At 43.0% G+C, this 22,528-nt stretch overlaps 1 protein-coding gene across 3 annotated transcripts in view; it reads right to left on the reverse strand.

The window, feature by feature from the left end:
• The window catches only part of DDX4 (DEAD-box helicase 4), a 104,035-nt gene extending 81,507 nt beyond the window's left edge, over positions 1-22,528 (reverse strand). For all 3 annotated transcript variants that reach the window (XM_054032240.1, XM_054032239.1, XM_054032238.1), the window contains exons 1-3: positions 22,448-22,528; positions 21,940-22,027; positions 13,594-13,657 (exon numbers count right to left, since the gene is read on the reverse strand). In XM_054032240.1, coding sequence (XP_053888215.1) covers positions 13,594-13,657; positions 21,940-22,011 — 136 coding nt within the window. In that variant the 5' untranslated portion in view covers positions 22,012-22,027; positions 22,448-22,528. The remainder of the gene's footprint in view (positions 1-13,593; positions 13,658-21,939; positions 22,028-22,447) is intronic.

The raw sequence follows: 22,528 nt of genomic DNA on the forward strand, positions 1-22,528 counted from the left end.
GTACATTCCCAGGCAAGATATACCAACAAATATGACTTCTGGGTGGAGTCATTTGTGCATGAAAGAGTGAAAGAAAATTCATTTTAATTTTAAAAGATGCAAAATGTGCATAACCAGAGCATTAAAAACTACATTCTGTTGTGTTAAGCTGCCCTATCACTAGGTGTTTTGGTGCTTTTATTACCTGAAAACTGCTCCTAATATACATTGCCTTAGAGTAGGGATAGGGTGGATAATTTATAATGTTATTGGTGTAATTATTGCAAAATATTTTCTAAAGAAATCTTGTATGGATCTGTACATAATTATTCAAAAGAAATAAAAATAAAGCAGAACAAAAATCTCGCTACTTCATTAACAGAATGGAGACTCACTGCATGCTTTAAACCACAAGCAAGCATTAAAAAAAAGCTAATAAAAAAATGTATGGAGGTATACCTATCTCATAGAACTGGAAGGGACCATGAAAGGTCATTGAGTCCAGCCCCTTGCCTTCACTAGCAGGACCAAGTACTGATTTTTGCCCCAGATTCCTAGGTGTCCTCCTCAAGGATTGAACTCACAACCCTGGGTTTAGCAAGCCAATGGTCAAACCACTGAGCTATCCCTCTCCCCCAATTTAATATATGGAGAGAGTGCATTATAAGATGTACTTTTTCCATTAGTAGTTAAGCTTTACAGTAACAGTGTACATACGCAAAAAAGAATCACTACATGCTGCGGAAGTAATGAAATCTTAGGGTCTTCACTACAGACACCGCTATTGCAGCTGTTAAATGTTGTTTTGTCCAGGTTTCTCACTTCACTAGTCTGAATTAGAACATGGTTCCACTTATTAAATGGAATGAAACTTAAATTGTTTAAGCTACTACATCTATTCCAATCTCTCTCAAGATGTCCTGGAAATGTTTCTCTTCCCTGTACTATTTGAAAAAGACTGAGAAAACTGACAACTGCCATAAGAAGAACAAGAACATAAGAATAGCCATACTGGGTCAGACTGAAGGTCCAGCTAGCCCAGTATCCTGTCTTCCCACAAGGGCCAATGCCAGGTGCCCCAGAGGGAATGAACAGAACAAATAATCAAGGTGATCCATTCCCTGTCACTCATTCCCAGCTTCTGGCAAACAGAGGCTAGGAACGCCATCCCTGCCTATCCTGGCTAATAGCCATTGATGGACCTATCCTCCACAAATTTATCTAGTTCTTTTTTGAACCCTGTTATAGTCTTGGCCTCCACAACATCCTCTGGCACAGAGTTCCACAAGTTGAGATAGCAGCGAGGTGTACCCTGATGACCCTGCCAGGCCCTGTTGTTTCATATGTAGGAGGCACTACAGGACAAGTGGTATAGGCACCTGGAGCGGAGGTGTGCGATGCTTGGTACACCAGCAAGTGAATGTCTTCCACTTAGCTAGATAAGTGGTCCTGGTGGATAGTTTTCTGCTGCCGAGCAGAATCTCCCTTACCGGTTCCAAGCACAGGAGTCTCAGTGGGTTTAACCATGAAGCTTCCAAGCCATGAAATGGACGGACTGGAGGTCTGGGTGGTGAAGGCGACTGTGGTCCTGGGTGATGAGATCTGGGTAAAGCGGTAGCAGAATCAGGGTGTCCACGAACAGCTCCAGAAGCGTGGTGTACCAATGTTGGTGGAGTCACGCTGGGGCCAACGGCTCTGCCTTGTCTCTGCAGATCTTGAGCAGTACCTTGTGTACGAGTGGGACTGGTGGAAAGGCATACATGAGGCAGTCCCCCCAGGGTAGCATGAATGCGTTCAAGATCGAGCCCGGGCTGTGTTTCCAGAAGAAGCAGAACACTGGGCACTTTCTGTTGCAAGCAGATCTACCTGGGGAAACCTCCACCTTTGGAAAATGGAATGTATGACATCCGGATTGATGGACCACTTGTGGCTGCGGAACCTCCTGCTGAGGTGATCCGCTAGTTCATTCTGCACTCCTGGGAGATACAACACCTCCAGGTGAATGGAGTAGGCTATGCAGAACTCCCATAGTTGATGGCTTCCCAACATAGGGGGGAGGAATGGGCTCTGCCCTGTTTGTTGATGTAAAACATGGCAGTGGTGTTGTCGGTCATCACTGCCATGCACTAGCCTTGTAGTCGGGACAGGAAGGTCTGGCAGGCTAGTCACACTACTCTGAGTTCCTTGATATCGATATGGAGTAAGAGCTCATCCTACAACCACAGGCCTTGTGTTCGGAGATCTCCCAGGTGATCCCCCCCAACCCAGAGCGGACGTGTCTGTTACTGGGGACAGAGAGGATTTTGGGCTGTTGAAGGGAACTCCTTTCACAGACTGTCCGAGGGACAGAGGGACTTGATTATGTGCTCTGGCACAGACACCACTGACTCCAGGCTGTCGCGTCCTGGGCGATAGGTCAAAGCGAGCCACGCTTGTTGGACCACATAAGTGCAGGCTTCCATGTGGCCAAGGAGACTCATACATCCTCTTGCTGTTGTGGTGGGGTATTGCCTGAGGCTTTGGATCATGTCTGTCATTGCTTGGAATCGGGTCTCTAGCAGGAACGCCCTTGCTTGTATTAAGTCCAGCACTGCCCCAGTGAATTCTATTCTTTGGGTCGGTGACAAGGTCGACTTGTTCATGTTGAGGAGTCGTCCCAGTCTCTCAAAATTAGCTCACACTAGTCGGACTTGAGACTCCACCTGCTCCCTGTAGTGCCCCCGTAACAGCCAGTCGTCAAGGAAGGGATAAACCTGTATCTGCCTCCTGCAAAGAAAGGCTACGACCACCGACATGCACGCGGTGAACACCTGGGGGCCCATCAATACACTGAACAGTGAACTGATAATGTTCATGGTCAACCACAAACCACAGAAATAGTCTGTGCTCAGGCCGAATGGATATGTGAAAATACACATCCTTCATGTCGAGGGCGATGTACCAGTCTCTCGGATCTAAGGATGGGATGATTGTGCTCAGGGAGACCATGCGGAACTTCAGCTTGACCAAGAACTGGTTGAGTCCTCACATGTCTGAACTGGGACTGACACTCCCCTTTGCTTTGGGGATTAGGAAATAACGAGAGTAGAATCCTCTGTTCCTTAGCTCCCAAGGAACCTCCTCCACTGCCCCTATGGTAAGGAGCAATTGACTGCACCTTCTAGATAAGGAGTTGCTCGTGAGAAGGGTCCCTGAAGAAGGATGGGGAAAGGGGGTGGGAGAGAGGGGAGGAGCAGAATTGGAGAGAATATCCCACCTCTACCGTGTGAAGGACCCAGCGGTCCAATGTTATTTGGGACCAAGTGGGATAGATTCATGAAACACAGGGAAGGATCCGGTGTAGGGGCAGGTACACTGTTCTTGGGTGCATCTTCAAAAGGCCTACTTTGAGCCCGACAAACGTTTGGTCGGGCCCTGACCTGACTGGGGGTGAGACGGTCTGCGCCTGCCATTCCTACTCCTCAAGGATGAGTCAAGAAGGGTACGACCGCTGCTGTTGAGGCTGCAGTTTGAAGTGTTTACACTGGGTTGCAGGGGTGTGCATACCCAGGGACTTCATGGTCACCCGGGAATCTTTCAGGCTGTGCAGCTTGGAGTCCGTCTGCTCCAAGAATGACCGTGCCCTCAAATGGCCGGTCCTGAAGGGTTTTTGCTACACTTCGGGGGGCAACCCATACGCCTGCAGCCATGAACCCCTTCTCGTGGCTAACCCTGATGAGAGGGTGTGGGCGGCAGAGTCTGCCGCATCAAGGGTGGCTTGAAGAGAAGGGAAGGCAGTGGCACGAACCTCGTCAATAATGGCCGTGAATTCAGCCCTGGAGTCTGATGGAATTAGCTCCTTGAACTTCAACATGGAGGCCCATGAATTGAAATTGTATCTGCTGAGGACAGCTTGGTGGTTAGCTATTCTCAGGTGCAGGCCACCTGTTGAATAGACTTTTCTACCAAAAAGGTCTAGTCTTTTAAACTCCTTGAATTTAAGAGTCAGTCCTTGTTGGCCCTGCCTCTCCTCCTCATTGACCATGGTCACTACTTGGGAGCAGGGCTGCAGGTGCAAGAACAAATACTCATATCAGTTGGATGGGACAAAGTACTTGCACTCCACGTCCCTTGTCATAGGCGGGATCGATTCCCGTGTCTGCTATAGCATTTGGTATTGCTCTGTATAATTTTAATTAGGGGCAGAGCTACCCTGGAGGGACCCTCCGGAGTCAGGATATCAACCATGGGGTCCTCTGGCTCGATAACCTCTTCTGCCTGCAATCCCATCTTGCGGGTGATTCTGCGCAAGAGGTCCTGGTGTGTGCGGTGGTCTATTGGAGGAGGTCCTGAGGCCAAAGTCCCTGCAACCGCCTCGTCCGGGGACAAAGTTGAGGAGGCTAGAGGCGGTACCGGGTCCTCCTCACCATCCAGCTCTCTAGTGTCTTCCTGGTCAGTGCCTGTGGGCTCTGCGCTGACAGTTGTCACAGCAATGGTAGTTTGGCCGGCTGTCAGGGCTGTTGCCATGGTTGTTTCAACTGTGTCCTAGACAGGCTGTGGACCTGTGCTGGAGTCTATTCCAATCCCAAGGCGCTGGGCTATCTTTATGGGGCCGGGATGCTCGGGCTTCTAAGACTACCAACCGAGAGCCCCTGGAAAATGAGCCCTGGGCCTGGTGATAAGCCCAGGGAGTCCAAAAGGGCCATTGTGGAGACATGCATGCCTCACTTCTGTGCCAATCTGACCTGTGCCTGCTATGGCATAAATAAAATAAGTCCCCGCCCGAGTCAGACAACACTGATCTAGATCGTGATGACCATGGCAGCACCAAGCAGTACTGAGCTAGGACCGGTGCTTCTCCACTGGGGACCGAGCCGGGGAACCCTGCACGAGGTTCTGAGTTGGAGAACGGTGCCTCAGCGACGGTGAACTCAAGTGGTGCCAAGGGGAACGGTGCCATGTCAGAGAAGGTGATCACCGCATCATGGTTGGCTTGCCTCTACATGGCGCCATATGCGGCAGCACCAGAAGCTTGTCCCTGTTAACCAGAGGTTGTGGGGCCGTCATTGCTATTAGGACACTGGCGGCTTCAAAAGTGTCTGGGATAGAGGGGGACTCGAACTCCTCCACCTGGCACTGTCTGTCCGGGGAGTCGCTGGGCGCCAGGCTCAACAGTCCCCTCCGGGGAACCGAAGTCAATGGTGCCAACTCCTGGTCCTTGGGCGCTGAGTGCTCCTTCATGGGACGTACTGCTGTTGTGCCTGGCACTGCCTTCAACACCCGGGAATGACCCCTGTCCATCTTCTTGTGCGGCACCAGTGAGTGCGAGTGGTGCCTGATTGTCTGCGCCACTTGCAGTGCCAGGGAGCACCAGTGCCGAGAGTCTCTTGAATCAGAGTCTTTCCCCAGTGCCATGTCGCATACTGAGGCCAGAGCGCTCCGCACCAACACGCTCGGTGCCAGATCCCGGCGCTCCTTGGCAGGCTGTGGATCGAGAGCGGACTCCATCAGAAGTTGTTTCAGACAGAAACCCTTCTCTTTCTTTGTCCTAGGGCGGAAAGACCAGCAGATTTTGCACCTGTCTCTTTTCCCAGACACTTCAGGCACACGTCGTGGGGGTCACCCATTGGCATGGGCTTACCGCGTGTCCCACAAGATTTAAATCCTTGGCCCCAAGGCATGCCCCGGAGCCGAGGGGAGGACCCTGCACCCTAACCCAAACTACTATATACACAAAACTAAAACTAACTACTAACCGAAACAAACTAGACTAAAGAAGAAAGCTAAAAGGCAAGCGAACGCAGTTCCATTGGCCGCCACGGACGGTAAGAAGGAACTTCATGGGGGGAGGCGGGGCGGGCAGCTGGGTCATATATTGAGCACCATGAAGGCACAACCCCAGGGGACTCCACAACTGACCCAACGGCAACTGCTAAGGGAAAATTTTCTAACGACCGTGCATGCGGCACTCACACACCTGATTGGAATGGACATGAACAAGCACTAGAAGTAGCATCTTTTCTTGCTGATCCCCCTCATCTTCCATTTCTTAGAGGCTTTCTGCTTTCTCAATCACCTGTTTGAGATGCTTGCTTGTCTGCAACCCTTCCCTACAAATTTTTCCTCTTGCTTGGGATGCAGGCTTCAGATAATTTCTACAACTTTGACTTCCAAGCCCCCTTCACATTCAGATCCTTGAGTTCTTCAGTCTAGTCCTCTTCCCTAACAAATTCCCTTAATTTTTTAAAGTTTGCCCGTTTGAAATCAAGGACCCTAGTTGCACATCTATTGTTGTTTGTCCTTCCATTTAGGATGTTGCCACTCTTCAAAGGGAATGTACCGTAAGTCACTGTCACAGGCTTTTAAATGAGGTCACAGCAGGACTGGATGCAAACACAGCTTGAGAGCTTTAGAAACCACAAATAACTTGAATAGATATCTATTCATCTTGTAGAGGTTGAAAGTAATATGCAAGATTTTTTTCCTTCAGAAGAAGAAAATACCAGGAACAAAACTTCATCTACTTTGTATGGGTCTGGCACCACTGCTCTATCTCCTACATTTTAGCAGATCCAAGACCATTGCCCATAAATCTCAAGAGAAGACTCTGAAAAGAAAAGGGTTTGGAAGATGGCTGGGATCTGACACAACCTTGCCCTGAGGGGTATACCTTGTTCATTTCCTAACAGCCAGCAGCCAAAGGAAATAACCAGAAATGCTGATGAAAACAGGGGAAGAGGACTGAACAGTCAATGAAAGTAGTGCCAGTCCTGCAGTGTATCTTTAGATACATAGCCATGACAGCCCTGTCCTTCTTCAAACTTTCCTTTGCCATGATGCCTACAAAAAATGTTAAGCCATTAGTGCACTGATGCCACTGCCTGCCATGCTGACTAATACTGTATGATTATACTCCCCATTCTTTTATCATACTCCTGTTAGCCTGTCTGTATCCATCTTTTGTCTTATACTTAGCCTGTAAGCTCTATGGGGCAAGGACCATCTCTATTCTGTGTTTATACCCAGTAAGGTCCTGGTCTATGATTAGAGCGCCTAGGTACTATGGTAATACAAATAATAGAACCTCTGACCCCTTTAATGAGATCTGAACTAGAGCTGGGCAAATAATGGATTTTTCAGGTTACTAGCCATTTTGCAAAATTGAACAAACATTATTTTGGATCAAAATAAACATTTTCTGAAAGTTTTGGCAAATCAAGAAATCTAAAACATGTTGAGTCAAAATGTTTAATTTCTACTTTTAGGCATTTTGAAAAGAGGCAAGGATTTACAAAATGAGGATATAGGGGAGGTGATGGCTTTTATAAGCTTTAGCCCTGTGGTTAGGGCACTCACCATCATGGTGTGTCGCTGAACTAGGGAAAGAATAAGAAGGACTCTTACTGCCTGGTAGTCAGTATGCTCACCCAGGATGTAGGAGACCTGGGTTCAAATCTCTACTCCGATGACTAAGTATTAGAAAAAAAGTAGAGCAGTTTCAAGACGAGAGACTGAGAAAGTTCCATACCCAAATATCCCATAGCCCAGTGGCTAGGGCACAATCCTACAATGTGGAAGACAAGTTCTAATCCCCTCTCCACATAAATCTGAGGAATTGAACCTGAATTTCCCACATCCCAGGCGAGTGCCCTAACCACTGGGCTAAAGGTTATAAGGGTGGTACTGCCACTTGCTTCTGGTTTACTTACTTACTCTGGATCAGAGCCATGGTCCATCTAGTTCAGGATATTTTTTTGTAATATTTACCATAACACATTCTTGTAACTTGTAATTTATTCAAAAAGGAAGTGGAGCTTTGTATCTTACTATGTTCTTGGCTTCAATGACATCCTGTGGAAATGAGTTTAATAGTCTACATGTATTATAAGTATTGTGTTATCTTTTTTGCTACTTTTCAGTTTCATCGAGTATCCCATGCTCATACTGTACTATAAGACAAGGAAAACAGAGTGCCTGATTAGCCTTGTCAAAAACATTCATTACTTTGTACTCTTATCAAGCCCCTCTTATTTGTCTCTTTAAAGTAAACAAACTATCTTCTCAGACTCTTTAGAGGAGAGTTTTTCCATGACCACAGATTACCTTGCAGGTATAGGATTGTTGTAAGTCAAATGAGTTGGCAATCTTGAGTGCCTTCAGCTTCCTAGGATCTTAGCTCATCTTCACGGTGAAGAGTTCAGATCCCTCCAACAGAAAGTTAAGAAGCTTTGCTTGAACTTCCTGAGACAAGCCATAAGTATGAAGCCCAACAGGTCCTTTCAGAATCATTGCAGAATCAAATGATTTGGTTGCTTTGTCAAAAAATAGCAAAGATGCTCTCAAGGAATGCCTGAAGAGCTGCTGTCCCTCAGGACAGAGGTTAAGGAACTTCCCTGTCAGCTAACCTGTGATTAGCTCACATGGATACCCTACTACACAAGAATTTGTAGTGAGCCATGACAGCCTGGTAGCTGGAAGCTATAGCAGCTGCTAATTAGCAAATCTTTCTGCACAAATCATTCAGCTATCAGAACTCCTTGCTGCCTGTAGCAAAGATTATCAATGGTCATGGAAATCATCAGTGAACCAACTGCTGGGTGTTAACATAATAAATCAAACCTTTCTCTTGGAACCTAATGAATAAAATCTGAGCAGTCCGCAGAAGTAGGGTGCCTCCAAATAACCTTGCCCAGGTCCAGTAAGCTCTTAATGAGGAGGGCTGCTCCACCCTTTTCCTAAACCTCTGGGATGTCAGAGAGTTTAATGGGCCTTCCTCCTTTAGTGATGTCAAAGGAATTTTCCAGAGTACCTGCCATTATACACACAATTGCATGAGAGTGAAAAGGAAGCAGTGATGACTTCATCTGGGAAAGATTTAAGAGTGGCCTCAAAATTTCTCCTCCCAATTCTAATCCCCTTCCAGAGAGTTATGGTGAGGAAGCATGAGTGATCCTGACTAATCATGTGGCTAGGCACTGCTGCAAAATCCCTCCCAAGCAGTGAAGAACTTGTCCTAACCCTAAGCTTGCTGATTGACAGAAAAGATGTGGGGTACACCCAAACAGTGGAGAGCAAGAGCCAAAGGAGTCTGGGCCTTCTAAGAATGGGCAGTAAAAGAAACACCAAGACCCAGATTTTCCCAACCCCAGTCCTCCTTGGCATCAAGCCCAGCACAGAGGCCACCATCAAATGTCCAAAGGCTCTCACAGAAGAGGTAGACGTTCAGAGGAGACCTAAGGGACAAAACTCCAAAGGGTAATAGTTCTGTCTCAGCATCAAACGGTGCTAAGTCTTCAGAGATCCCCCCAGTATGAAACCTTGTAACATGATTCTCAAAGATCAGAGTAGATGAATCTGACAGGGACCCTGGAGTATTTCAAACAGCTTGGATGCAAAGGGCTGCTTTACTTGCCACAACTCCTGATATGCGCAAAGCTGGTACTGAGGCTCAGATAGATCTTTCCAGCAAACGGCTCCTGGAAGTCACTGGTAACTGAGTAGAATCCCCTAGCTCTAAAGGAGATTAGATTTCAGGGCCTGCTGCATTTTTAAGAGGACTCTTTTCAGGGCATTCCCCCCCCCAAGAATGACTTCTTATCCCACACTGAAGAAAGCAGGCTAATCCCATTTGATTCTGAAGCAGGGCCCTTATGCCTAGAGAATCCTCTTTTCCAGATGTTCTCTCTGAAGCTATACTTGATAGTCACCCTCACAAGGAGAGTCTGGAGATCTTTTTGCACCCCTCTAAGGAGAAGCCATGTTTTTTCCTGCAGTTTGCTCTGCTAGACAAAGAAGAAAGTGTTTGTAGGCACGTAAAAAAATTGGTTACCACACGAGGCACACTTCTTAAACCCATTTCCTCAATGCCAGGTTCTCCACAAGGAAAAAAACCCTACCCAACTAATTCTAATTTAATAAAAAAATAAATATTAACTATTCAAACTATTTAAAATGGAAAGTGTTTGGCAACCTTGGACTATAGGTGTCAGCACTGCATAAAAGTTTTTAAGGTCAACACCACACAATAGAGAAAGTAGTATGGAGTATTCCTAAACTGGTTTGTTTGAAAGAAAGGAAATACTACTGACCAACTGCAAACCTCTCTTTACATACTTATCCCAGGGTGGGTAAGAGCCTGCAGGATACAAACACACATTTCTCAAAGTTTCACAGCCATCTCCCTAAGCATGTAAATCCTAATGTAGCTCTGTGGAGGGCAATGTACATAGTTAATTTTCTGGTTGTTTATGTTAACTAGTGCAATCTGATTTAATGGATCAGGAAAATATTCTTACCCAGACCACAATAAATAAAAGAAGAAAGAACAAGCACCCATATCTGCTGCATTTTATCTGCCTTTTTCATATCCAGATTTATGAACATTTACCATCTGTCACCCAGGATTCTAGATGCCTTGAGATTTTAAAAGAACAAAAGTTCTGATATACTACCACCAACCAGCATCAAATGCACTGTTCATGAATTACTTACCAGCCACCAAAAATAACCTCAGAATGCCATCTGAGCAGTTCCCTAACTAGCACTTTACAACACTATGTACGGGTCTTGCAGTCATCTGTTTTAAGATATGCTGATACAACACAACCAATCTTCAAAGGTTTTTCTGTTGAAGAGACTTCAAACCCAGCAAGCCGATATGGGGTAACGCCATTTTTCTAGCCACATTCACATAAACAATTTGGTCCTATCCAACAACTATCGCAACATGTAAAATCATTTTAGCTTTAAGCAATTTTTAAACTGGGCTTAAATTTTCTTCAATAAACAATTAAAATACAAATGTGAACTGGAGACAATGTTACAGAAAAGGTCTAGAGTGGTAGAGGTGAAATTTTACCCCAGCACCACTATAAATGATCTTTCAAAATCCTGTCATTGGTAGCAGGGGAGATTTAAAAAAAAAAAAAAAAAAAAAGAAGAAGAAGACAGGAGAAGAGGAAACTGACAACTAAGCACTACTCAGTACCTTTCTATCTCACAGTGCCTTACACCAAGAGAATAAGCAGTAATTACATGTCAGTATGCCATGAAGATGACTGCTACAACAGAAGCAAGAAAGTTAAATTCACTTTAGAATTGTTTGCATGAATATTCAGTTCAAAGCCATGTCTTGCTTCAGTAAGATATAAGTCATACAAGCATAACTAGCATTTATAGACCACAGCACATTTCATAATGAAACAGAGTACTTTTCAAATGATGCATACAACAGCCACCTAACCACTTAAAAGCTCATCACAAAAGCTGGTACACGACATACTGCACAACCAGGTGAGAGGAAGTTGATTCAGGGAAGTTGTGACATGGGAAAATCTGGCCAGTTGAAAGCTGCAGAGAAGACGACTGCTGGAGGATGGAGGAAGTATGCCTCAATTTATATGGGAATTTCTTTTTCATATGAAGTGTGTCATTCCCATACTTTGTCAGTTATCTACATCAAGTCATTCTGTTGTTACGGTGTTTAAAATGGCATAAGTAGACGCACTGAAGCCATGTCTACAATATGGGGACTAAACCAGCATAGCTACAGCACTGGAGCGATGCTGGAACAACCTCATAATGTAGACACAGCTGATCTAGATAGAGGGATTTTTCCCATTGGTTTAGTGGCAGCACCTCCCTGAGCGACAGTAGCTAGGCCGACAGAAGCATTCTTCTATCAGCCTAGCTGCATCTACACTTTATATTTAGGTTTGCATAGCTACATCGCTCAAAAGTGTGGATTTTTCAGCACTTTGTGCATAGATAGTTTCTCTTTGAGGATATTTCACACAGCAGCAAGAAAGAAAACAATTACCATTAACGAATTTTTTAAAAAGGAACATTAATGTCTCTTAAATGTCTCTTACAGTTCTCCTAAATATGGTTCCACTCAGATTCACCTCCACTAAAGTTTCACAGAAATATAAAAATCGTCACAACAATTCTCAATCTAACTTTTTATCTTCTCTCTTATTATGTCCAGCATCAGAAGCTTCAAAGGAGGATACAAAAATCTTAACATACGTCAGCAGTCGGACCTTATGGGGAAGATTTTTCAAAAGCACGTAAGGATTAGGAGAATGAGTCACACTGTTTTAGGGATCGATTTTTCCCACAATCTGGTCTCAGGGTATGTCTACAACGCAATTGAAAACCCGCTGCTCGCTTGTGCCAACTGACTCTGGCTCACTGGGCTCAGGCTGCAGGGCAGTTTAATTGCAGTGTAGATTTCCAGGCTTGGGCTGCAGCCCAGGCTCTGGAACTCTCCTACCTTACAGGGCCCCAGAGCCAAGGTTCCAGCCTAAGCCTCATGAGTCTGACTCAGCTGGCATGGACCAACCACAGGCATCTATTGCAGTATAGACATACCCTAACAAGTCCTGACCTACATGTTACCCTGTGATATTAATTCTCTATACCTACTGTAATTCCTTGTCTGTTCAGTATTGTTACATGCTAATACAATTTTCAGAAGTTTTTAAATCCTGTTGCTTTTCAATGAGAACATTGGGCTCCTAAGTTAGTCAGGTTCTTCTGAAAATTCCACATGCTAAGCACAAATTGACACAATACTGAAAAATGGTTGAGACCTGTACTAAACCATACTAGTGAACAGCTTTTACTATGCAATTTTCAAAAGTTATACCATCAACTCTTCTTGTAGGGTTCAAATGAGTTTTCTTGAATAATGATATAAAGTTTTTTAGGAAGTCAAGCAAGCACAATTAATGCTTAAATAATGTTACTTCTGTTAAAGCATTTTAAACTACACCTCTACCTCGATATAACGCTGTCCTTGGAAGCCAAAAAAAAAAAATCTTATCGCATTATAGCTGAAACCACGTTATATCGAACTTGCTTTGGTCCACTGGAGTGCGCAGCCCCGCCACCCCCACCCCCCCGAAGCACTGCTTTACCGCGTTATCTCAGAATTTGTTTTATATCGGGTAGCGTTATATCGGGGTAGAGGTGTACTATGTACAGTGCCTTACAGACTTATGCACTTCAGACTAAGTTTATCTCTGTGCATCCTTTTGCTACCGGCAGTAGTTAATTCGGTGCTTAGCTGTTGCTTTGGGGAAAATTCTAAAATGCGCAATATGCACAAACTGAAAAATAAATATTTTTCTCTACTCCTTCACTTAAAGCAATCTTAGACATTACTTGTTTTTACTGTCTAGTGTAACAGAGTGAAGTGCAATTTTTAAGTTGGTTTCTCTTTGCAATAGTGTTAAATGTGTAAGTTCCAAAATGGGAAACATGAATTTATACTTATTAATCCCCAATATGTTACAACATTTACAAGCAGTTCTTTAAACTTCCAAAGTCATCCCCTATTTTATGTATTATAAAATAAACAATGACAAATATTGATGTTTCCTTTAATTTCAGCTCTTAAGAAAAGAAAGAACCAACCCAACCTCACTGCGTCTGTTTATATTCTTTAGAAAACAGATCATAAGTTTGCAAAATTACAGAAGAATGGCTGGTTTATACTGAATTTTCTTTACTATATGATCATGTACTAAATACACTCATAGGACTGTATGGCTGAAAACCTCCTGCATCTCTTAAGCCACTCAAGTGATCTAAAACACAAATGCTTACAATTAGAAATTCTGTAACACATACCTGCTGAATTTCTGCTTTGACTGCAACTAAATGAGGGGTCATTTGCTCTTCCAGAAAAGTTATCCTACAACAGACAGCAAGACACATTAGACCTATTATAATAGTTCTGGACCAAGCAAAAAAAAAAAAAAAAACTTCAGTTGCAAATGCATCCATCAATGAGGAGGTTACACCAAGAATAAATATTATAAATGCTCTTAACAAAATCATGTTTCGAGTCAAAATGTTCTGCATTAATATATGCTAAACCTATTAACATCTCTTTCAAAATCTTTATCTTCTACAGTTGCTAAATGATTAAACTGAACAACTTTTCACACACTTCCAGGACACAATGTATACCACCCGAATTTTGGGGGCTGCCAAAATGCATATTTATTTTTAACATGTCCCTTTAACACAGGAATACTGTCAATTCCCCGGAACAAGTGCTACATTTTTTTTTTTTTTTTAAAAGGGCCTTTACTCTGTTTTTTTGATCCACAAAATTCTGAAAGTTGTTTGGGTTTGTTTTTTTTTTTTTTTAAATGAACTGGAAGGAAGTTCTTACTTTTACTCTTTAGACAGATTAGGAACGTTATGCTTGATCTTCTCTGGTTCTGCTGGAGATCATCATGGAAGTATGTTTATTGTGAGCTTTAACAATTTAATTGAAACAGCAGAGCTGTTGAACATTTAACACATTTTTTAATCCAAACTAAATGTTTGCTAAAGCAAACCAGCTAACCAAAAATCCAATTAATCCTTTAACATTCACTCTTGATTTCTGTGATGTGATATCACTGGCTGTACCGCCACTGACAATTCCCTAATTATACCACCTCTTGTCAAGCACAGTGCAGTTCCAACAATGTTAACAGTGGCAGTGATAGAATAGACTATTTGCAGAATTGGGGTTTGTTTGTTTTACAAGGTGGATTGATTTAAGTCAAAGCAGTGTAAATTACAGAGTTTAATGATGATTTATATCAGCAAGCAGGAAACCTTGATTTAATATTAATCTGGTTTCACCTTTGTATTTTTAGTTATTTTTCTAAAGAAAAATTGATTGGTCAGTTACCATATCAAACATGTTGACCGGCAACTACATATATCCTTTACACAAAATTTGGTATTACATCTATACACATTCAATACACATTTAATCAATTATATAGCTTAACATACATTTATTCAGAATCTTAGTTTTTATATCATTGTAAGAAAATGGTGAATGATGCATTTCTTGTTTACCTGATTAATTTTTTTATTTATGATTTGCGTTAAGCTGTATTTGGATGGAAACTGGAACTCACAAATGGACAGACAGCATTTTAATTTTTGTATTAAATGAAACTGCCTTAAGTGTGCTGAATACCTAAGAGAAATTATCAAAACATATTTAAAGTTAACTGATTTATTAAAATAAGGAAGTATTAGCTGTAGTTAGTAAACTCAACGGTTTCTGTTCATCATGTTCATCAAGATTTTAGAACTAATAGATCTCATCATCTCACACCTTGTTTTTATCCATAGACTGAAAAAGGAAAACAAGCTTTTGTCCTTTTTTTCCTTCAACTCCCAGTTTCTCAAACTAGTCATTGAACTGAACTCGTTGCATAAACTGAAATGAAGAAAATATTTCTGCATTTGCAGAAGAGACTAATGCTGTCAAAAGCTGGTTTAACACTTTAGAGGTTTGGCCCTCTCTAAAATTTCAGCAGCAAATATGTTCTGCTTAATATATTTTTTATTTAATACTAAAATAATTTGTATATTATAGTAAATTTAGGCCTTAACCCAAGTTACCATAATTTCAATTCAATTTTAAAATCATTTTTATAAACAAAATTTTTAAAACTAGACTATTTTCAACATCCATTTTATCCTCCCTGCTTTTCTACCATATCATCTAACCCTTCTCAAAGCAGACATACTACTGACCACTAAAGCAAAACAAATTTAAGATGTAATTGCTACTTCGAATGTCAAATTACTCCTGGGGGAATTCTGCACCACCGCGCAATGTAGAATTTTGCAGAAATTAAAGTTGTGCATGCAGAATTTCCTTTTTTCCCCCCATAGAAATGGGCGGCAGTGGACCCAGCAGAGCCCAGCTTGCAAAGAGATGACAAGGCCAGGGGGAGTGGGAGGGAACTGGAGGGTTCCCAGCAGCTGCAGTTCCCAGCACACCCTTAAGGAAGGGGGTGGTGGCAGCACACAGAAAACTCCGTGCAAGCTTGGGACCCACCAAATAGTCTGTTTCTCCCTCTGGATCCCTGGGGAGGAGGGCGCACGCAAGCTGCGCTTGGCGGGGGGGGGGGGGGGGGGGAGGCGGCCACATGTGAGTGTGTCTGGGCCGGGGGGCCTGCAGCTGGCCTCTGGGGGTTAGGAGACGTGACTGTCTGGGCTGAGGGGACGTGGCTGGGCTCTGAGGGAGAAGGGGTGTGAATGTCTGGACCCCGAACTAGGCTCCCGGAAGGGGGGGGGCGCGCGCAGAGAAACAGGAACTGGGTTGTCATAGCATTTTTTAACTCTCCATTTTTGGGGGAATTTGTGTGTGTGTCTGTCTATATTGTTATAGACATACTTGCTGACAGGTATTTTGAAATAAGTTACCAAAATAATTAAAACTGGCGCGATTATATAGTGCTATTTTGACAAATAAAATTTGCAGATTAAAATATTGTGTGCAGAATTTTTAATGTTTTGGTGCAGAATTCCCCCAGAAGTAGAATGTGTATAGTAGAAATCAGTTCCTTTGATAACCTTAGCTTTACCCCATTTAACATTGAAAAATTAATTTTTCATGTGATCCTGGTTAAAGAGAAGGCTGAATTTTTAAATTTGCACATAATGCTGTTGCAAAGCCAGTGTATGGTATATTTCATACAATTTTTTTTTCCGCTGAATACAGCAAGTGTTGAACAACACTTCTCATCAGCTGTCTTTAGCTGTTTATATTTTCACCTGTACAATGATTTACAGATCTAGAGAGAAAACATTGAAGTAAAATATTGAACAGATCAGTTAAGTGTTTCACTGCAAGCACAAATTTAGGCAAGTTAGAGCAGCAAGGATATTACATTTCGAGATCTAGGACCTTACTGAACAAAAAGGGAGAATTTCAAAGAGCCAGGTGTGTTGTTTCTAAGGCTCTGAGATTCTGACTTGAATATTTTAAAACATTCAACTTTCTGGCTAAAGTTATGCTCCCAGTATCCTCTGGTAAAACCACATAAGTCCATCACACTGTGCCAAATCAGATTAGGAGAACCATGCTTTGACACCACATCCTTGAACATTCACAGCTCTAAGCTGGAGGAGGTTGAGGTGCATCTTTCTTTTGGGTCTGGACCATTTCCCATGAACATATCTAAATAGGAGTTGTTCCTTCAAAAACAAAAATCCCCAATATCGTTCACATTGGAGTTCTTACAATGGCATACCTTTCAATAAATTCTCTGGAAGTTCTCACCAGAGGTACTGCCTGACCACAGAACTGAAATAAATTAACATTTGTAGACCCTCTAACTGGAAGCTGTACAGACAGGGGACATCAGAAGTGTTTAACCCAAAGCACTAATTTTATGACGTGAAAAGCGATGCATTTGTGTAATTCATGAGATCTGTCTCCCCCTGAGCATCATTCACTAGATAGATGACTTTTTCCTATCTCCTGAAAAGGGAAAACTGCTCTGATGGCAATGTCAAAGACGAATTCTAGAAGAACCATCTGTTGATCTGGAATTAACTCACTTGTCCCGACTGAAAGTTTAGGTAAGATAAAAGAGATACTATCCTTAAACTGCTCACAAGGCAGATTGTTAGTTTAGAGATTTTATGAGTAGATCATTCAGATAAAAAACCATTTTATTTTTAGTAACCAAGAGCTGCACTCATACCCACCAGGATCTTGCGAGCGCTTGAGGCTCACATTACATTACATTGCAGGACAAAACATACTCCTCAACCAAAAGCCAAGGTTGTGTACCAGCCAAGGTCCATGTCAGAAAAGTATCCTCCTTCCCCCTAATCTGAAGATTTGCAGCCAGCAAGGTAGTGCCTTGAAAAGCCCCAGTGTACGGCCGGACAACTCCATGGAGGGTGAGAGGAGGGAAGGAGGATACTTTTCTGACATGGACCTTGACTCATAAACATAACATATGCAACCTCTAACCACGATGTGGGAGATTTCTGCCTTCCACCTTTCTGTCTCGAGGAGATATGAGAGAAGGCAGCCACAACCACTCAAAAAACATGCACATCTCTCGTTAGAGAGCATGAGAGCCTAGTGTTTCCCAAACTGTGTTCCGCGGAACACTGGTATTCCGCACAATGTGAATAGGTGTTCCGTGAAAATCATAATTAAAAAAAAAAAAAAAAAAAAGGGGGGGGGGGGGGGGAGGGTGTCTTTAAATTTTTTTTTAATTTTAAATTTGGCATATTTGAAGCGTAGTTTAAAACTCTTTTTGAATGACTAATTTAACAAAACTTTTTCCGGTTATTGATAGATCTCGTATTGAATATCATGGCGTAAAGAGAAAGTGGCACGCAAGCATGTTGACATCTACCTCTTTGGGGCATGTTTCCAGTTAGTGACGTCGTACCCCTTCAGCTCGAGGCTGCGCGAACTGCAGTGGTATGCACACACCATTCTCTTTATGCCATGTTGAATATAACATTCACTCAACACGTTCAAACCTATGGGTCTTTACCGTGTGTGCGATAAGCACAACTAAACTAGCTTCGCTCGAAACAATATAAATATTTGTGACAAACAAAATTTGACAAAAATCAGTATTTCTAAATATTGTTACTAAACCTAATCACCATGGATTTGTGGCTAAAAGAAGGAACTTTGAAACGAAAAGCAAGTTCTTCTGGTGATCCAACTGTGGCCGAAATAAACGAGCAAAATATTGTGACACTTCAAAGTGAGGATGAACAATCGCAATCTTTTGTTGCCGAAAAAAACTATTGGTACTAATGAGTTATCCAAGGTGAAAGAATTTCCACCGAAGTATATCAAAAAACAAGAAGCAGCAGGTGTTAAAATACCAAAACGAAAGTATGATGAAAGTTATTTGTCTTTTGGTTTTACGTGTGTTGGAAATAAAGTTCCTGATGCGCAGTGCGTCATGTGCAACAAAATACTAGCCAACAGTTCATTGGCTCCTGCTAAACTTCGTAGGCATTTGGAAACCAAGCATGCTGAATACAAGGACAAAAATATAAGCTTTTTCAAGAGGAAGCGTGGCTCACTTGGAAATTGTAAACTTTCAATGATTAAAACTGCTAAAACAGACAACAAAAGTGCAACAGAGGCATCTTATTATTAAGTTACCGTATAGCACTTGCTGGAGAAGCTCACACTATTGGAGAAATGCTTATCAAGCCTTGCGTGAAATATATTGTAACGTGCATGTTGAGCGAGGAGTCTTGTAAAAAAAACTGATGCTGTATAGTTGTCAAATAATACCATTGCACGCCGTATTAAAGATCTTGCCAATGACACAGAAAAAGAGCTAGTTTGCCGACTGAAAATTTGCCATGAGTATTCACTGCAGCTAGATGAGTCCACTGATGTTTCAGGACTTGCTGTGCTACTAGTATTTGTCCGATATAGATTTAATAATATTATTGAAGAGGACCTGATCTTATGTGAATCTCTGCAAAGCAACACAACTGGAGAAGAAATATTCAACTATATCAACAATTTTATCGGAAAGCATGAAATTAGTTGGGGAAAATGTATTGATGTATGTACTGACGGTGCTCGGGCAATGATTGAGAAGATGAAAGGAGCTGTAACGCGAATCATAAGTGTGGCACCAGAAAGCACTAGAGCCATTGTGTTCTACACATACAAGAACTTGCAGTTAAAAAAATACCAGCCTATCTGAAAATTATGATCGATGAAGTACAAATTATCAATTTTGTCAAATCTCAACCACTTCAATCCAGGTTATTTAAAATTTTGTGTGAGGAAATGGTCAGCACAAAGTGCTTCTTTTACATACGGAAGTGAGGTGGCTATCCAGAGGAAAAGTGCTTGTGAGGTTTTTTGAGCTTCGTAGTGAACTACTGGTATTCTTCACTTCAGATAATTCAGGACGAAAATGTAATGACTGTGACAAATTCCTCATGGCTAATGAGACTTGCGTATCTTGCAGATATTTTTGCAAAATTAAATGAAATTAATCTGTCGCTGCAAGGAAAGAACGTGACCATTTTTACTACAATGGATAAAATTTCGTCGTTAAAAAAGAAACTGGAATTCTAGGCATCTTCTGTAGAACAGAATAACTTTGACTGCTTCCCTACAGTACATGAATTTCTCACTGAAATAAATTCTACAGTCCATGAAGACGTTTCCAGCACCATTTTACAGCACTAACGTGACTTGTAGGACAATATTCTAATAAGGCCTGCAACTACTGATGATAATGCTTGGGTTCGAAATCCGTTTGTAATTACAGCCAAACCAGTCGGCTTTACTGCGCACGATTATGAAAGCCTAATTGACTTAATTTCTGCCTCTGATTTGAAACAAAAGCTTTAAGGATCTGCTTATTCTGCTGAATAATTTTTGGAGCAGCCTAATAGAAGAGTACCCTAATATGACTAAACGTGCAGTTCGAGTGCTCCTTCCTTTTGCTACAACTTATTTGTGAGAGACGGTATTTTCGTATTATACTGCAACGAAAACCAAATATAGGAATAGACTTGATGTTGTGCTTGATATGAGGATTTAACTTTCCAGCATTATTCCTAATATTAAGCAAATTTGTGAAAGAAAAATGCAGGAACACCAATCCCATTAAATCCAAATTTATATTTCTGTTTATAAAAATAGATTTTCCTAGTAAAAAAATCTAATTTGTTTGGTGTTTGGGTATATATAAAAACAGGGTTTTTTTAAGAACACTGTATTTAATTTTTGTATGATTTTTGTACTACTTTATACGCGCTTTCCAGTTAGAAATTGTTAGTTCAAGTTATTTTAAATTTGTATTTTTGCTTTGTTTTATAAAATAAAATGTATTTGAGCATAAATAACGCAATTTTTTATTTGAAAACCAAACGACTACAAAATAATATTATGTGTGTTCCGTAATAGGCTAAAAAGTGTTCCGTGGCCAAAAAAGTTTGGGAAACGTTGCCCTATGCTATATAGATTTCACTGGGGAGACTAGGGTTTCTCAAATTGGGGGTCCTGACCCAAAAAGGGAGTTGCAGGGAATTGCAAGGTTATTTGGGGGAAGGGGTGTCATGGTATTGCCACCCTTACTTCTGTACTTCAGAGCTGGGCAGCTGGAGAGCAGTGGTGGTTGGCTGGGTGCCCAGCTATTAAGGCAGCGCCCCGCCAGCAGCAGTGCAGAAGTAAGGGTGGTAATACTATACCATGCCACCCATAATTCTGCACTGCTTCTTTCAGAGCTGGGCAGCTGAAGAATGGTGGCTGCTGACTAAGGGCCCCTTTCTGCAAACAGCAGTGTAGAAGTAAGGCAATACCATACCATTCCATCCTTACTTCTACAGTGCTGCTGGCAGCAGCTTTGCCTTCAAAACTGGGTTCCAGGCCAGACACCACCGCTCTCCAGATGCCCAGCTCTGAAGGCAGCACCACCACCTGCAGCAGTGCAGAAATAAGGATAGCAGTACCACACCCCCTCCAAACACACACACAATAAGCTTGTGACCCCCCTTTGGTCAGGATGAATGACAAAAATGAAGGTAAGGACTTCTGGGAAAACTGGGTTTACAACAAAGAAAGAAGACACTTGTGGTGGATGGGAAAAGAGACTGTTCCAAGTACAGAAGTAAACATCCCTGGAGAAAAAGCTGAAAATCAGAAATGAAGGGAACAGTAAACTGGTATTATTGGGAAGGACATCACAAGAAAGAACAGAGGAACTAAAACAAAAGATTGAGGGAGCAGGATTAGGTAGGTACTCTGCTTATAGACAAAGTCAAGTTGTTAAAGAGACAGAAATCCAACAGAGATCAAGGGGAAGGAACTTGATCTGCTCAGCAGGAACATTTTCTCAGCACTTCTGAGACTAGAAGGATAAGAGTATTTAATTTACAAAAGTCATGGCGAACATGGTATAAAGATTAGAAACAGGCTCTCCCTACTAACACACACTTAGGAAATATAGATAAATACTCCTTTGTCGTTCCATAAAACCTTGGCCTCTAACACAGTCGTCTACAGCAGTCTATCACTCCAATACAAGGGAAGAGGCATATGCGATCGTGTTTGTCTCCCCCCGGCCAGGGTTGAGGTTAAAAAGAAGTTGTGCAGGGCAGAAGTGTAACCGGGCCCCAGCCTCCCTTTGCCCCATTTTCATGGTCTCATACCAGCTGCTGGAAGTCTGGTACGAAGGATGCCACGCAGTCCTGGATCTCGGTGTCCCAGTCCTCATCTCCCATGCTGCAGGCTCTCAATCTGCGCGGAGAAGGTAAGACCTTGTTACTGACGGCCACGGGAAGCTGCCGCGGCCAGGCAGAGCCGACAAAGTGGGCGCGAGGTCCCTGAGCCGAATCAGGACTGGAAGAGCCTGTAAAGCCCAGACCCTCCAACACCCGCAGCACCGCACGAGTCCCACACCTCCTCCAACCCGGAATTGCCCTTCCCGGCCGCCCACGCCCCCCAACAAGCTCTTCTCGCGGAGCCCCATGTTTTCTACTCTCTCCCTCCAAACTTCCCACTAGTTGCTGGCCCGGGCGGGCCGCCGCCCAGCTCCCTTCCGCGGGGCTTCCCACCCAAACGCCACTCGCTGCCTTAGGCCAGCGCTGCGTCGGGAAGCCATCGACCCCACCCCGGCGTGGCGGGAGAGCAGGCGGCAGCCGCTCCGCTCCCTCTCACCTCCTCCGTTCCACGCCGCACCAGCAGTCACGCGCCACAAAGGCGGCGCGCGCCCCTACAACGAGGCTTCTTCCACTCAGC

Source organism: Malaclemys terrapin, chromosome 6 (genome assembly GCF_027887155.1).
Source record: "Malaclemys terrapin pileata isolate rMalTer1 chromosome 6, rMalTer1.hap1, whole genome shotgun sequence".
NCBI classification, from domain to species: Eukaryota; Metazoa; Chordata; order Testudines; family Emydidae; genus Malaclemys; species Malaclemys terrapin.